Here is a 17570-nt window from a genome sequence, read left to right as displayed (position 1 = left end):
ACATTTAAATCCCAGCCTTTCACAAGACTTTCCCAGTGCCTATGCCGTACTTAGCTTGTTTCTAAAGAGGAAACAACACTGACACAGCCTAGCTGTCCGTTGTTCTGTATCTCTTACATAATACACTGACAGTATGGAGGAGCCATATATACCCAGTGGAATTTGTCACCACAGGTTTCCTGATTTAGGGATATACTCAGGTTGCAGAAAATTCCTGCAATCTACCTGCAAGTAAGTTTGGCCCTTACTAATAGAGAGTTTCTTATAGTTTGCTGTCTTTATGGTTGCTACTTTTCAGTTATTTTTCAGTAGCTTATCAGTGTAAGCAGCTTGCACAGTAACCTAACCACAGCTGCCTGTGACTTTCCTGTAATCTGTTTATACTCCTGTCTGGCCCCCCTGCAGTCTAAAGGAGGGGAAAAAAAAGCAGGCTGGCTAGAAAAGAGGAAGAGGCAGGCTGAGTAGAGTAACTCCTGGTACAAAGAACTTTAGAGTTTGAATCAGGACTGGGAGCTCAGAGTGGCTTATGGAGGAATGAGGGTTGTATGTCAGCAGCAAACTAGTTGGACAACAGGGAAGAGGACCCAAGGTCCAGATACAAGACTAGAAGGGGAGTCTGGTAGAAAGAGTAAATGATGGATGGACAGACTGGATATGATAAAATATCTTGGCCTGAGAATTTATTTCAATTTGTCCTTTCAATATGAATGCCTAGTTACAGAATTACTGCTGAATATCTTACTGATGTATTTTAATTTCTTTGACAGAGTCTGGGAGTCTTCTTTTGCTGGTGGCAAGTCGTAACCAAATTGTTGTGGACAATATCACTTCTCAGTCACACAGTATTTATTCTCTGGTTCGGGATGGGAGGAATATTGTGGCTATTGATTTTGATTCAATCACAGATCGTATCTTTTGGTCTGATACAACACAGGATAAAATTTGGAGTGCTTATCAAAATGGGACTGACCGAAAAATAGTAAGTTTCACGGAGTTATTCTTGTCTTTGCTGTGGAGAGAAAATGAAGACACTGTATCTCCAGTTAACAAAGGGGAAGAGGGAAATCCCAACATAGTAAGAGAGATAACATAGACAAAGGGAAACAACTTTGTAGATACTAAGCCAAAATTTCATATAGCTTTTGAAAAGGAAAACTGAATGCTTTTAAGAAGCCCTTTTTTAACATCAGGCTATAAGTTGATTTTCCTATTAGTAGATGTTAACTTCTTCAACAGTCCCACTGAAGTTAGTAAGAGTGTTTGGGTATATGCTTTGTTAGGGCTTTGAATATGTATATTCTGCATAAGAGACCTAGAAAATGTTGCAGACTTGGTTCCCCATTTTCCATATCTCCAGAAATGGAAAGGGTAAAAATTTAATATCAACTAGTTTGTTCTCTCTCTCTCCCTCCCCTTTTTTTTTAAATTTTGTTATTAAACAGGTGTTCGACAGTGGTGTCACCGTGACTGAAAGTATAGCGGTAGATTGGGTAGGTCGCAATCTTTACTGGACAGACTTTGTTCTGGAAACAATTGAAGTCTCTAGAATGGATGGGAGCCACAGGACTGTGCTGATTAGTGAAAATATAACAAACCCAAGGGGACTAGTGTTAGATCCCAGAATTGAGTAAGATCTTTTTATGTTTTGTTTTGAAAAGATGCATATTTTATGTTGTAACGATATTAAAATTTGAGATATGCCCAAATTGTATTTTAATTGTAAATGACAAGCAGAAGAGAAAACTTCAGACAATTTTTTGAAATAGTGTGTTTGCAGAGTTGATTTAATATTTGAAGTCATATGGTAATTATTTGTAATCTGTTGCTCTGTTTCACTGTAACAAGATTTTTTTTTTTCCCTGTAAAACAGATTTTCCTGCATTTGTTTCTGAGTTGGAAATGCAAAATTCTGACATACCATTATCAGTTGGTGGTATACCATAAACTTACACATAATATAATATGATATACCTACCTGGCAAGGATCATGTTCCTTCTTAGCCCCAAGTCTAAAATAATTATCTATCCCCTATTAGCATTATCACAAAGGCACTTTCCCATTTCAGACAGCAAGTGACACAGAGTAAATGGAATGTTATGATTTGAACTGTTCATGTACAAACTTCTACTGTTTTCTGAGCTCTTCAATGCCTTCAGCTCTGTTTACTGCCAGTCATGTGGGGCTCTTCACTTGTAGCACTATTAACTTTATCAGTGCATGCCTGTAAAAGTACAAACCCATATCAAATTATTAATTAGCAACTGGAGAATCAGATTGTAATCAATGTAGAAAAACAGTGGTAACAGTAGCTTCTATGTGCTGCTATTATTGACAAATGAAAAGTGCAGTAGAAGTACTAAAAGCATTTTTACAACAGGAATTATAGTAGTATCTTAAGTAAGCATATTGCTGAAATGAATATTATCAGCATCACTGCGTAGAACTTTTTAAGAAAAAGTTGTTTCTGTTTTTCGGCTAATGAGTCTTCATGTCATGTTTCTCAGTGGGCAGCTAGGTTTTTTTCAGATTGGTAACCACAAGTTACTTTTTTCAGTGCTCATGTAATGTTCTGGACTGACTGGGGCCAAAACCCTCGAATTGAAAAAGCCAGCATGGATGGCAGAATGCGAACAGTGATTATTAACAATAAAATCTACTGGCCCAATGGACTCTCCATTGATTACCCAAATAAACTTCTCTATTTTGCTGATGCTTATCTTGATTATATAGATTTTTGTGATTACAATGGGAACAACAGACGACAAGTGGTTGCAAGCGATCTGGTAAGACATTAATAAGAAGCCATTTTTGTTCCCATGTCCTTGCCAATAGTACTTAAAAATGTATTTACACTGTCGTAGACTTAGATGTATTTTTCTTCAAAATACATGGGTGAAGCAGATGTGAAGTATTTTAGCTGCTTGCTACAGCTGGAAAAAGAAGAATTGCATCTCCTATTCACAGTCTTTCAGGAGATCTTCAACAGAACCTGGAGCTGCGTGTAGACTTAATGCTTTAGATCATTCTTATTTGTTCTGTCTGCATGCATGAAGTCTAAAGGTGATATCTGACACTGCTGCTACTAGCTGGTTCATTTGCTGTAGGCAAATACAGTACCAAAAACCTGGAAGAACTTTCCCTGGTCACCTTCTGTGAGTGATGATTGCTGCTATTCTTGATAGCAGAGAAGGGTTTTGTGCTGCCAGGACTTGCTGTGTGCAGGGCACTTCATGAAGACCATCCCTCTTACAGGCTATCTCCCAACAAAGTGCTGCTGGCAGCTTGTAGCACTGTCCCTGTACCAGCACAATAGTTCAGATGTTCAGTTGGTACACATAAGCTGGTGTAAGTAACCACATGTATGTTTTCAATAATTGAACCTTGGGGCTTTTATTTTTGGCTAGAGAAGCAATTCTTGAGAAATAGGAGCTGGTGCAATCTTTCTTGTCCCACTCCTAGTTTTCTGAAATTTAGATAAGCCACCTTCTTTGACCCTGTGGTAAATTATAGGGGAGCTTATCAGAGATGCAAGGTCTTGACAGGTCCATAACTCTCACTAGACATTTTCTCCTGTGCCTTTGAAAATCTGCAACTGGGTCTTTATCTGTTGGTTCACTGTGTTCTGTCCTTCAGTTAGACGGCTTTAATTCCTCATGCTGTAGATCTCACAGGGTCTATTTAGCATTTCCATTTTTTTTAAAAAATATATTTCCTCCATAATTAGTGCCTTGTTTTCAGGCAGTAGATGATATTTTCTTTTCTATTGGTGAAAAATATCTTTTGAGACACAACTGGTTTTTTCCTTATTTTTGTAAATTATGCTTAACTCTGTTGTTACTTCATTGCAAGCTTTACATATATGAATCTCCTGAACTAAAATGGTAAACATCCTTGCCTTTTAGATATTGCAGCATCCACATGCTCTAACTGTCTTTGAAGATTTTGTGTACTGGAGTGACCGCTATACTAATCGAGTAATACGGGCCAATAAATGGCATGGAGGAAACCAGACAGTTATGATTTACAACATTCACCAGCCTTTGGGGCTTGTGGCAGTCCATCCTGTAAAGCAACCTAATGGTAAGTTCAGCAAAGCAACTTTGGTAATTACAAAATTAAGTCATGCAGTAATGTCATGCATAGGCACTCCTGGCATCAGTCTTGTCAGCAAATGGGCTGGGTTAAAACAAGCAAGTAATTCATACTATTGACTTGCAACTGAAGGTCAATTCAGCGTCCAACCTGCTGAACCAGCCTGTCCAACCTGCAGTTCAGGGAAAGTAACCTAGGCAGCATGTAAGCAGGATGAGTAGCCAAAAAGAATAATAGGGAAGTAGTATGTGCCATTTTATTGCACTTTGTTTTGAATATTTTTATAAGACAGTTGCAGCATTTTTGGAAGGGATTTTAATTTTAAAAATTTGTCTCTGTGGCATACCAGACTCCATTCCTTGTATGTTAATAATATCATTCTTTTACACAAGATTATTGTCATCATCCTTCTCTGAAAGCACTTTTACATTATTTTACTTAATGAAATAATAATAATAATTTTAAAAAAAAAACCTCCGTCATTGCATTGAGGATTCCCTCTGAGATGATATGCAGGTGATCTTTTGCAGCTGAAAGACTGTAAAAGAAAAAAAAAATATTTTTTTTCTCTTTCTGATTTGGAAGATAATTCTACCTAATAGAATTCTTGTCATTTCTTGGCATGACTTGAAGAGTGGACAACATATTGCCATGAATACTGTCTTTCATTTTCTGTTATATTTCTTGTGTACAGAATGTTTCTGATTAATAAATATTACTATGACTGACTTTTTTTTTTCTTGAAAACTTTCATACCAGGGAGGGGAGAGACTTGCATCTGAATAAGGCACTAGTAATTTCAGTGCTGTATTTGTTTTGGAACAAAACCTTCCTCAATCACTTTCAGAGCTAAAGCCACTTAGCACTCTCACTGCAAATTTTTCAGTCACCAGAGGGTACCATTAATTTATACATCATAGTTCTGGTTTAAGGGGTTTTATTTTACAACCCAAGGTTTAAAAGACTTTCTACCACTGGTGGAGAAAATAGTTTATTTTTCTTCATTATATTAAATTAGTTTTCATTTGGAATTGTTATGTTGTACTTTATGTGACCAGACAGAGAAGAAGGGAATAAAGCACTTGCAAAATAGCAAAATATGTTTACAAATGAAGAAATAATTATTTGCTCATTTAAATTCCAGATGCAGTGTTAAAACTGTCATCCACTCCCGTTTTCTGTAAATCATTAGATCTTAGACCAACTAGAGTTTAGATTTGTTATGCTGATGAGAGGGATAATTTTCTTACAGTTTGATTTCTGAGTTTATGCCATAGTTTTATTGCAATCTTGTTAATTTGTTTGCAGTTCTTTTTAGTTTTATATTAGGAACAATTGTGTCATTTCCTAGAACTTCCAAGCTGCTTAGAATAAGGCCCGCTGCAATTGCTAAGGATATACTCAAAATCTAATTTTTATTTTCTTACGAAGATGTCTCATCCTGAAAAATCCTTTTTAGCAGCCAGCTTGTGGAGTGATCTAAATGACTAAATTGTAGTGTATAGTAATAACAGCAGTCAGCAGAGGCCTTCTTCACTGTCTTTTTCACATTTTACAAGCTTAGACTGACAGTTTCATTGTGATCCAAGAAATTATGCACTGAACTCCCACTACCGTTGGACAAGATGTAGGCAACTATTTTTTCCTCTTTAGTTTTCTCCAAGAAGCTTCAGTAAATAATTTAAATCCCTCATCTAGAAGGGTTATAACGATCAAAGACTGAAAATCCTGCAGGCGTCCTGGTGCAATTAAGAAAAGTTTGAAAAGGAATTTGAAAGATTTTCTATGATGCAAAAGTATTGAGAAGACTACTTTGATAATGGTACTGGTTTTACATGAAAAATCATATCCTGTTACAAGTGTATTGTATTGCTTGTGATTCTTGGAAATAACTTAATATTTTAATTTTAATGAAATAGCAAAACTGATTTAGTGCTGGGTTGACATTACCAGTAGCAATGAGATTGAATATTCTTTCCATGTTCATATTGTTGCAGTTGCTAATATACTATCTTTTCTTTTCAGATATCAATTCTTGTGCATCATCTCCCTGTAGCCACCTCTGCTTGCTTTCTTCATCTGGACCACTTTTTTTTTCCTGTGCTTGTCCTTCAGGATGGATGCTTTCTCCTGATAACAGGAACTGCATGAGAGGTAGGGCAGTAATAATGAGGTATGAAAAAAGAGATCTGACACTGTCAAATCCATCCCTCTATCAGGCAAAAAGCATACTTCAGATCTGTGGGTTGCTGCTCATGAAATCAAAGTTTGGGCCATTCCAGGCATGGTTCATTTAGGATCCATGGAATGTACTTGGCCTAAAGGTTTGGAGCCAGGTTCTGGAAAGAACTAAGAGATTCAGATGCTTCATTTGGGGAAAATGGATTAACTCAACTTTATTTTAAGCACTTTTCAGAAGCCACATTTTAAAATTTCTCAACATGTTGAATGTTTTTTCTGTTGGAATACATCTGGAGGGAGCTTAGTATCAGTTAAAAATGAAAATGTACTCTGTCAGAATGCTGTCCTTTTCATTATAAATATTCGGCCTGGAAACCTGTTTTTAAGAGTTGTAATTGTAAGAATGTTGGGATGCAGGACAGGAAGGGACTTTCTTGGTCACTCAAGTCTGTTTCCTTCTTATTCTTGACTACCATATTATATGTCCCCTTTCACCAGTCAAGCTCCAGTTTAAGATCAGTTTGGTTTCTTGCTCCTAAAACTCACTGAAACTCACAATTTTGGCATTTGGAAACCTGATTTTCTGTTCAGATACAGTCTTTCCCCAGTTTATGCCCATTTCTTATGCCATTTTTGTCCTTCAGGATAAATAGCATTAGTAGTTCTCCTTCATCCCTGGTATATGTTCTGCTGTGTATATTTGAAGTGGCTATCATATTCTTTCGCAGCCTGTATTTTGCTAAGAATAAGTCACAGTCTTTTGGTTTCCTCTAACTGGGAGAGATGCTCTTCCTGTTCCTCATCACTCTCTTCAGCCTGTCTGAACTAACGCATTTTGGAATTCACATAAAAATTTCACAGCTTGAGCTTTTTCCCTCCCCACTGTAAAAAATCAGTATGCCAAATGCAGGAGGCCTAGAAACAGAGCCTAAAAGTACAGATGCTACAGGTGATGCAGCTGCAACAGAGATAACCTTTGCAAACAAGTCTTCATATCAAAAAGTCCCACTTAACTGTCTTTGAACAGCCAACAGACCTCAATGATTTGTAAAAAACATGTAGTCAATTCATTTTAAAAAAAAAAAAGTGACAAACATTCAAATTACTGGCAGGCAGTTTTTGACCAGAAATTTGACCAGATTAATTTTGACAGATGAAGCATTTGTTATTAATTTTTCCATCAGTTGTACAGCTATAAAGTGTGCTTTGGTGCTCGCCTAATAAGGAAGCTTTAAATCACTGAAATTTAAGTAGAAATTGTCTTGGGGATGAGAGGGACACTAGAAATCTCTGTCAGCCAAAAGATCCTTTTCTTTTAAAACTATCTAAATTTTAAAAGCTGTATCATGCTGTTTTCCTGCTTGATACTTAGCAGTGCGTTCTTTAAAGAGCTGTATTACATTAATGGTTTTTTTAGCAGCAGTAAGAGAATTACCAATTTATGTAAACTGAAACGAAGTGCAAGTTTGGTTAATCTATTAGAAAAAGGGTTTATTTTAGAAATCTGTACTGGTTTTAGTATGTGCAAGCTTATAGAGGGATCACAATGAAAGAAATGGAACATGGCAATGATGAAGCCCATGCATGTGTAGAGGTTGATCCAGTTCTGCAACTGAACCGAGCTGTTGACAGTTCTTAGCTTTATTTCCCACATATTGCAAAGTTCCCTGTGTCTACTTCGGTACAGTTGTGGCTCTTTTATAAATTTCATAATTGCTCAGTGTAAATTGTGTGAGAGAGAAATATTCATCTGTGAAACACAATTATTTTAATCTATGTGGGCTTTTTTTTTGATGGAATTTATAGATTTAAAACAATATGTAAAAACATCTACAGTTTGGGAATTTTTAAAAATACTGTTTTCTGAGGGTGGGCACATCAGGAAAAGTTATTAAAAAATATGCTGATTTCTTTCATTGTAAAAAATTTTAATTATTAGAAAGGAATAGGCATTTGCCAATTCTTTTCTAATATTTCCTATTATCCATATCCTTGCTGTCATTGTTGGCTTTAATAGGCCAGCACAAACTTTCAGAAGGAAGATTGAACTGAGCTGTGTGCATTTGGTTAGTCTCGACAAAAAATGAGATTGCTGGTCTCTGCCTACTTAGTTTGCATAATAAATACTGCTAAGTTGATGTTGATGGAAAGGCATTGATTCTAGGATTGAAACATTTTACATAAGATGAAGAATGCTAGTATTATAAGATTAACTTTGCACTTATTTTACTTTAAACTGCATTTCAGGTTGATATTAATGATGGTAATATAGCAATCTGGCTTGGAAACAAAGCAAGGAATTTGTGTATGTTAAAATCTTGTATTAATGTAGTAAATTTGCATATTTAATGTAACAATACATGAATTTTATATGGATTATCATTTGTCATGTAAGCCTGCATTAAATTTGAGAATTGCAGGTTATATTAATGTCTATCTGATGAATCTACACAGATTTTAGATCTGTGTAGCTCAGCAAATTTGCTCTATTGTCCATTGTACAACTAAGGAATAATCAGACTCTACAAATTTGCATAGGTGTTAAACTTAAAGGAAGCGATCAGCAAAATTTTTCCTGTAGAATGTAATTGGTTTAAATGAGACTATCAAAATTCTAAAGTACAAACAGTCTAGCCTAGAGAATTTACATATCTATATTTCAGCAGGATTCAGTAGTGTTGTACTGTGTACAGTTACAAAGGAAATGATGACTCTAGGGTCTTGTATGGGTCTTGTATGTATTGGAAAAATTTCACATGAATTTAGCTGTTCTTTACAGGCATCTTACAAAAAAGCACTGGCGTGCCACATTTTTAGAGGACAAAAAAAAGGAAGTCCAAGAATTTCACAGGCAGAGCTACCTGTATGTCTTCAGGCAGTTATTTGCCAAAATGTGATAACTGTGCTGAGACAAATGATTTCTAAGCTTATGTCAAATTTGACAAATGGTTCCAGCTGCTAGAGAGAAGCATGGAGAATAATTTTTGAGACATGCAATGATGCTGTGGTTTGTGGCTTTTCATGTCAAAAATTCCACAGCAAAATTTATATGAATGTATTAAGCAGCTGGTGGAGAAAATCAAAACAAAAAAAAACCAAAGTAAAAAATGTCTTTGATCTATTACAAAAGGGGAAATGGATTACTGCTCCTTTCTGTGCAGCAGTAGCCCAGTCCCCTATCAAGTAGTGGCTTGTGCCTATGGAGAGAAGAGGCTAGAATTTGTTCTTCAAAGGCAAAGGCACAAGGAAGAAGGCAACAAAGCTGATGAAGAGTCTTGAGAACAAGTCTTAAAAGGAGTGGCTGAGGGAGCTGGGGTTATTTAGTCTGGAGAAGAGGAGACTGAGGGGAGACCTTTTTGCTCTCTAACAACTACCTGGAAGGAGGTTGTAGTGTGGTGGGTGTTGGTCTCTTCTCTCAAGTTGCTAGCGATAGGACGAGAGAGAATGGCCTCAAGATGCATTGGGGATGTTTAGACAGGATATTAGAAAAAAATTATTTACTGAAAGAGTGGTCAGACATTGGAACAGGTGGTAGAGTCTCCATCCCTGGAGGTGTTCAAAAAACATGTAGATGTGGCACTTCAGGGCATGGTTTAGGAGACATGGTAGTGTTGGGTTGACAGTTGGACTTGATGATCCTTTTGGTCTTTTCAAGGATCTGATGATCCTTGATGGTCTTTTCCAACCATAATGATTCTATGATTCTCAGAAATTGCTTGCACATGCATTGTGATTGAGCAGTGCTGAAACTTTAGATGTTAAAACAGATGTTATAACTGAGAACCTTACTCCTAGTCAGGGAACAAACTTATAGGTAAGTGGTTGCAAAACATCACTGGTAACAGAATCACAGAACGGTAGGGGTTGGAAGGGACCTCTGGAGATCATCTTGTCCAAACCCCCTACTTGAGCAGGCACACCTAGAGCAGGGGGCACAGGAACACGTCCAGGCAAGTTTTGAACGTCTCCAAGGAAGGAGACTCCACAACCTCTCTGGGCAGCCTGTGCCACTGCTCTGTCACCCTCACAGGAAAGAAGTTTTTCCTCATATTCAGGTGGAACTTCCTGAGTTTCTGTTTGTGCTCATTGCCCCTTGTCCTGTCATTGGGCACTACTGAAAAGAGTCCAGTCCCATCGTCCTGACACCCACCCTTTAGATATTTATAAGCACTGATAAGATCCCCTCTCAGTCTTCTCTCGTCCAGGCTGAACAAACCCAAGCCTCTCAGCCTTTCCTCATGAGAGAGATGCTCCAGTTCCCTGATCATCTTGGTAGCTCTCCGCTGGACTTGCTCAAGCAGTTCGCTGTCCTTAAACTGGGGGGCCCAAAACTGGACACAGTACTCCAAATGTGGTCTCACCAGGGCAGAGTAGAGGGGGAGGATAACCCTGGCCATGCTCCTTTTAATACATCCCAGGATACCGTTGGCCTTCTTGGCCACAAGGGCACAGTGCTGGCTCACGGTCAACTTGTTGTCCACCAGCACTCCCAGGTCCTTCTCAACAGAGCTGCTTTCCAGTAGTTCAGCCCCCAACCTGTACTGGTGCATGGGGTTGTTCCTCCCCAGGTGCAGGACCTTGCACTTGCTCTTGTTGAATTTCATCAGGTTCCCCTGGGTCCAGATCCCCAGCCTGTCCAGGTCTCATTGGATGGCAGCACAGCCTTCTGGTGTATCAGCCACTCCTCCCAGCTTGGTATCGTCAGCAGACTTGCTGAGGGTACACTCTCTTCCATCGTCCAGGTCATTGATGAATATGTTGAACAGGACTGGACCCAGCACAGACCCCTGGGGAACACCACTAGTGACAGGACTCCATCCAGATTCTGCTCTGTTGATCACAACCCTCTCAGTTCTGTTGCTGAGCCAGTTCTCAATCCACCTCACTGTCCACTCATCCATCCCACACTTCCTTAGCTTGCCTGTGAGGATGCTATGGGAGACTGTAATGTAACATTCAACTATTCTCAGCATTAGGGAACTTCTGGGTGGGAGACGGGAACCATATCATAATGCCATTTTCTTGATGAGAAACAACTCTGAATTATATATTTTCACAGTTGAACACCCTTTCCTTATTGCTGTAAGGGATAATATAATTTATGGAATTTCTCTGAACCCTGAGGAGAAGACGAATGATGCTATGGTTCCAATAGCAGGAGTTCAAAACGGTGTTGATGTTGACTTCGATGACTCTGAACAGATGATTTATTGGGTTGAAAATCCGGTAAGTTGGTATTTGTGTTCAGAATGGGCTAAAATACTATGCTTTATTTTAAAATAATGGTTTTGACTGAAATATTTTAGGATTGCATGTAAGAATTTTGAGAAATATAATTTAAAGGAATGAAAGGGGATTTTGGTGTATTTTTATTTTTGTTTTGTGAGGTTGGGTGTGTTATTTTGTTGTTTGGTTGGTTTTGGTTTTCCCCTTAGGATAAGATAAAGAAGCTTCATCTCTTTTGTAAATTAGTTTTCAGCTTTGTCAGTGGCAATGTTTGATAAATGCTATTTCTGGCTCAGGCAGAGGCAAAACCAGGAAATAATGGAAAGCATTGACAGAACTGTACTTTCAGCCCCACCTTTGCTATAGTCCACTCTTTCTCCTCTCCCTTGGCTTAGGACTTAATTCTGCAAACACAGCCAGAACACTTCCCCATGGGAGCAGTACATTTGCCATAGTGGCACTAAACATTAGATTGAAAATACATGCATCTAGTCTGAGCACTTAATGAAGCAACAGAGTAGAGAGGTATCTTTTTCTTTAAATAGATAAAAATGGTTGCAAAGTCACAGCAATTACCAGGTAGCACATATATGGCTTATAAATCTAAAAAATAGTTTGAACTAATTTTTATTAGTTGTTTATAATTATTTGACTAGGCATTTTTTTAATGCTTGTCCTGAGCTAAGAAATTATCTGTGTTCCCTAAGGCTAACTTGTCACAAGAAAATCCTAATTTTTGCAAAATGGACACTTAAAAATTAAAAAAACCCCCAAAATATCTGTGGCAGTCTGGGAGATGGATGTGGCAGAAAACGGCTGATTCAGCAATATGTGCTCATTCTTGGAAACTTTAAAGCAGTTGTTTTTTCAAGAAAAGCATTGCTTGGGTCCTGGAGAAGTATAATGGTAGATAAAAAGATTTCCGTAGTTATGTTTTACAGAAACATTTTACACTAACTTGTTACCTTTCATCCACAGAAGATTTATATTTTCCCCCCCCCAATGTTCCCTTATATTTTACAGGTCTGAAGTAAAAATAAGTTTAGAAATCATTCATTTTAAAGCCTGTTGTGTGTCACTTATAAAGGAATTAGAATTTATTTAATTATTTATTCTTTTAAAATTAAAATGTTTAGTTCCCATGAAGTATTTAAATAGAACTATTTAAGCAAACCTTTTCCCAAGGAACGAGATAAATACTCAGGAATCTGTGTGATCCTCCGTACAGTCTGAAAAAATGTTCTTGCAAGATCTCAGCCAGCAGATACAGCTGACATTTACAAGAGGTTGAACAGTTCTGTAGGAAGTTATGGGCTGATTTATCCATTAACAGAGCTGGCAAGTGAAATGTCAGGTGCCTCTTCAGGCTGGGTGCGGGTAAGCGCTGTATTTTAGTTAGGTCTAGAGGTCCAGCATGACAAATGTGTGACTAAGGGCTGTGCCCCCTATCAGTACCCCTGATCTGCAGGCCTCAGCCTGCTGTTGCTCCCAAATAGAGCTAGGACGCCTGTGTCAGTCATAGCTTGCTCTCTGAGAAAAGGTGTTTTTCTAGTTTCTAATGACAGAAGTGTATCTGCCTACTTTCTTAATTGTAGCGCTTGTCCATAATCACAAGGCCTCTTCTTAACACCATGTTTTGCCTCCATCCATTGCATGTTTGTGTTTTCCTGGTATTTCTGTAGTTTGTAGTGGTAATTTCACTGCCAGTGTTGGAGCTGTAGTTAGAGCTCAAGTGGACATCCATCACCTTGTTCACCCTGTCTGAAGAAAACTCAGGAAACAGAGAGAAATACCAGTCCTCCCTATTCTACTTGACACTTCTGAAGTATTTTTATCTTCAGCTGTCATGTTCCATAGGTTATTAATTGTAAATGCCAATAATAGGCAGGGGAATTTCTAACTGTCTTTAAAGTGTCTATCATTCTAGACACCGTTGTAAGTATTCAGTGTCCATCAGGCTCTCAAAGTAGGATTTATACAGTACCAAAAGTTATCCTACTTTCCTACTTTTTTCTGTAGGCCTAGGGATTCAAGGACAGGTTAATCTGCAAATAGCACTATGTTGTTAGGATTCAGCAAGAAGCACTCTAACAGGTGTCTAAGAAATTCTACCTATTTAAGTCAGCAGTGAATTTGTCCTGGAGTTCTTGTTCAGATTTTTGTGATCTGATACGTTGATTCCTTTGTGAAGCACTGTTTGCAATTCTGCACTGAGATACTTAGTATACTCATGTCACAGTAACAAAGCAATTAAGCTTATGCATGGACCAAATGATGACTGGGTGCTTTTCCTAAAGCTGATTCTACCTTGATTTTGCTCTGAGATGGCAACTGCAATCTGTTCTCCTTTTTCTTTTTTTTTTTTTTTTTTTTTTAGTTGCCCATGCCTGCTCTGCCTCTGCCTCCTCCCTTCCTGAACTGGGCTAGTGTTAGCTGCACAGCTTCTGTCTTCAAGTGATGCAAAGTTCAGGCTCTAATGGTGTGCTGTATGTTCTGTCCCTTCGAGTTAGCAGTGCACCTCTGTCCTTCCAGCAAAGTGCCAGAGCAGAACAGACCTACTGCACATGTTACTTCAGTGAGGAACTGGGGTGGTGGGTCCCAGTGCTACCTTGGCTGGGAGTCTGTACCACAGAACGAGATCTTCCCAGGACAGATGCAGGATGTCTGCATCAGTGGAGGAGGAAGTAATTAGTGAGGAGAGAGAAACAGATTTCAGCACCCGTTCACAGCTCCCCTAACCCTACTGACCTCTTCTCCAAAAGGCTTAATAATGTGTGATAGCTACTGGTGTTTCAATTCTGCATTAATACTAGTTGTGAAAGATTCATCTGATGATGTGCAGGACTTCTGCAGAACTCCTGTAAAACTGATATAACCTGAAGAAAGCCTAGGAAGGTGGCTATAGTAACCTCTTCAGACCTTTATCTGGCTTGTCTCTCTGTTTAGTGCTTGTTTATATCATGCTTTAGCATCACACGCTGTAGCTAATACCATAGAATCTGCAAGTCATAAGTTATTTCAAGGGCTACCTACCGTTATGAAGAAACCTGCAAGGATAATATTAGTCTTGATTCTTGCTATTACAGCTTATTAAAAATTTGGTTCTTAAATATTTATGCATGGAGAGAACACTGTTTTCTTTTACTAGATTTCAGGTATATTCAAGATGGTTAAGTGAGGTATCCTGGTAAAAATCTTTTGATAATGAAATACAAATTACAGAATTGTGACTGTATATAGCTTAAATATATACCATTCAACCTTATAAAATATAGTCATATTATTCCTGTTGATCAGGTTTTGGTTGGTGAATGGTAGTGCCTCTTCACACTGGATAATTATGATTTACAGTAATATTTTTACCATGTTTAACCATTGAGCATATACAAATACATTTCTCTCTACTGGATTTTCATTTTGCTAAGAAAAGATTGTAATATAAAGCAAGTGCTCATGTAGTTGGAATAGAGCAGTGTTTTCTGCTCTTGCCGTTTTTTCACTTTTGTTGTCTTTTTTCCAAGGGTGAAATTCACAGAGTGAGGTCAGATGGAGCCAACAGGACAGTTTTTGCCCCAGCAGCTGTTATTGGTGCTCCTATTGGTCTGGCATTGGACTGGATATCTGCAAACCTGTATTACAGTAACCCAGGGACACAGTCAATTGAGGTAATTATTTAAGAAGGACAATTGGAAAATAAGAGCCTAGATTCTTCACTGCTATGAATACAGGCTGAAATTAGTAATTTTTTTTTTTTTAGTGAAAGACAAATTAGATTTTTTTTTGGTAAAATGCAAACAGTCTGTAGAAAAATACTTTACCAACTTGAAGAGATAAACCTAAATCTGAGCATAGCCAAAAACATTGAAAGCAGTATATTATGGGAACTTTATTTGTGCATAGATTTCTTCCCCCCTTCAAGTCATTAGGCTGCTGGTGTTTGACACACAACCTCTCTGATCACTAGAGTTACTATTATTATTACTATTCTCACTTTAAATCACGGATCGCAATGCAGTGCCTCTGATAGTAAAGAAACGTTGCCATCAAATGCAGTAAAATCCACTCCCAAGTGCTTTGGTATCATATTATGTCGCTTTCTGGAGAGTAGCAGTCTGATGGTATGTTAAGGATAAAATTGTCATCTAGTGTGGGGAAATAGAGGATAAGCAATATTCAGAGTAATGGATATTCACGGTAATGACTGTGAATAAGCCCAGTCATTAACGTCCTTGTCCCAAAATATAAATAGATACTACTAAATTAAAAGGCAGCTAATTTAAATAAAATTGAATACTTTCTAAATCAGCATTTCATCAACTCATTCCACCTGTAATACTTTCAAGATATTATGGAAGCTGAAAGATTAACTGTTTCTATACCTAGGATGCTTACTTGTTAACTTAGGCAGGTTCTAAGCTGCAAGCAGCTCATTCAGGGGGTGGATGCTGGAGAAGGGAGACGGTTAGAGCACAGACCAATGTGCTTTTTCTCCATGGTATTAGAAAGTCTTCTGCATTTTCAGCTCCCTGTGGATTTAGGCTTCCTTGCTTTAATTTGAAAATCTATCATAAGTTCTTTATTATGTGCTCTGATGAGTTCAGTGTTTGCACAGGTCCTGAAGCTGCATGGTGATGTCATGTACAGGAAGACACTGATTACCAATGATGGCACCTCTCTGGGAGCTGGCACACCGATTGGTTTGACAGTTGATCCAGCAAGAGGGTAAATTTCCAAAATTGCTGTTGCCTTTGCACATGAGTATGTTCTCCATATTTTTCTTAATTTTTAGGGTCTTCAGCTCCCATCTTGGATTTGACATGGTTTTGTTTTTTTCATATTTGTGCAGAATTTATTTCCTGTTTTTAAGCCCTGAAAAATAATTGCATGGCTTCATAAATTGTTGCATAAATGTTCATTCTCCTTAATTTACCTTATAATTATATGGTAACATTTTTAAATTGAAAAGGATCTCAGAATTTTCTGACTGTGGAAAAAGTCTCTGAAAAAAGGGAACCCAAAGTAAAGAGAACTCTAAAGTTTTTCTTTATAATATCTTGTGATGTCTGCCGTGAGTTCTATCTATAGTAGAAAGACACACTACCTGGAAAGAATGTCACATGTTAAACAGCATAGCACTAAATATGATTTTACTGCTTTCTCCCAAAAAGAGCTGTAATTTGTTTTTTTCCAACAGAGTACCAAAAATTGCAATGCTTCCCCTCCCAGAATCAGTGTTCCATGGGACCATGTTAGTAATGAGTAATTAGTAATGAGACAGTTCCGCTGGTGACTTTCAGGCTTTCAGATGAACTGATGCTTGACATTTTGTCCCTAGCTGGGAGTCTGACTGCCGTGTGCCCTAAGTCTTCTTCAGCAACTGAGGCCAGAGTGGTGCACATATTCCTCAGAACCAGATAATGGATTTCTGTTTTGTATAGCTATTTTTAACTTGGAGTTGAAATTCCAAATTGGAACAAAACTCACTGCTGAAAATTTGCAGCCATCTGTGAAACAGAATTATTATTCTCCTGCTTTCTTGTTATAGTCCTAATACTCTACTGAGTTTACCTGCTGACAGTATTGTGGGAGGACAGGGGAGGTTATGGATTTCTAAAAATGATTTAACAGGCATTATTCTCTTTTTCAAAAGAAACACATTTCTCTTTTTCAAGGCATTTATCTTTTTAAAGAGAACAAGCATTTTTCTCTTTTTTTCAAACAAGATCCCTTTTTCATTGTGGTGTGATTCAAAGTGATCTCTGTTCAGCATGTGTGGAAGTATTTGTCTGACGAAGGAGGTGGATTTAAGCATATGCTTGTGACTCCGGTCCATTGATCTCTGTTATCAGCTTTGCTAACAGATGTGACAATGTGTGTTACAGGAAACTGTACTGGTCAGACCAGGGAACTGACAGTGGAGTCCCAGCAAAGATTGCCAGTGCAAACATGGATGGATCAGGCATACAAACCCTCTTCACTGGCAACCTTGACCATGTAGAGTTCATTACCATTGACATTAAGGAAGAAAAGTTGTACTGGGCTGTCACAAGCACAGGAGTGGTAGGAGATA

The 17570-nt window shown here is 38.0% G+C and overlaps 1 protein-coding gene across 3 annotated transcripts in view; it reads left to right on the top strand.

Annotated features, from left to right (window-relative positions):
• The window catches only part of LRP2 (LDL receptor related protein 2), a 138366-nt gene that overhangs the window by 57890 nt on the left and 62906 nt on the right, over window positions 1–17570 (top strand). For all 3 annotated transcript variants that reach the window (XM_075093368.1, XM_075093367.1, XM_075093366.1), the window contains 9 exons: window positions 768–979; window positions 1443–1627; window positions 2556–2784; window positions 3904–4081; window positions 6119–6247; window positions 11334–11500; window positions 15022–15165; window positions 16113–16222; window positions 17383–17560. In XM_075093368.1, the coding sequence (XP_074949469.1) occupies window positions 768–979; window positions 1443–1627; window positions 2556–2784; window positions 3904–4081; window positions 6119–6247; window positions 11334–11500; window positions 15022–15165; window positions 16113–16222; window positions 17383–17560 (1532 nt within the window). The remainder of the gene's footprint in view (window positions 1–767; window positions 980–1442; window positions 1628–2555; window positions 2785–3903; window positions 4082–6118; window positions 6248–11333; window positions 11501–15021; window positions 15166–16112; window positions 16223–17382; window positions 17561–17570) is intronic.

Source organism: Phalacrocorax aristotelis, chromosome 5, assembly GCF_949628215.1.
Source record: "Phalacrocorax aristotelis chromosome 5, bGulAri2.1, whole genome shotgun sequence".
In the NCBI taxonomy this organism is placed as follows: domain Eukaryota; kingdom Metazoa; phylum Chordata; class Aves; order Suliformes; family Phalacrocoracidae; genus Phalacrocorax; species Phalacrocorax aristotelis.
Note: the sequence above shows the minus strand (reverse complement) of the source record. Positions and strands in the feature narration are given on the sequence as shown.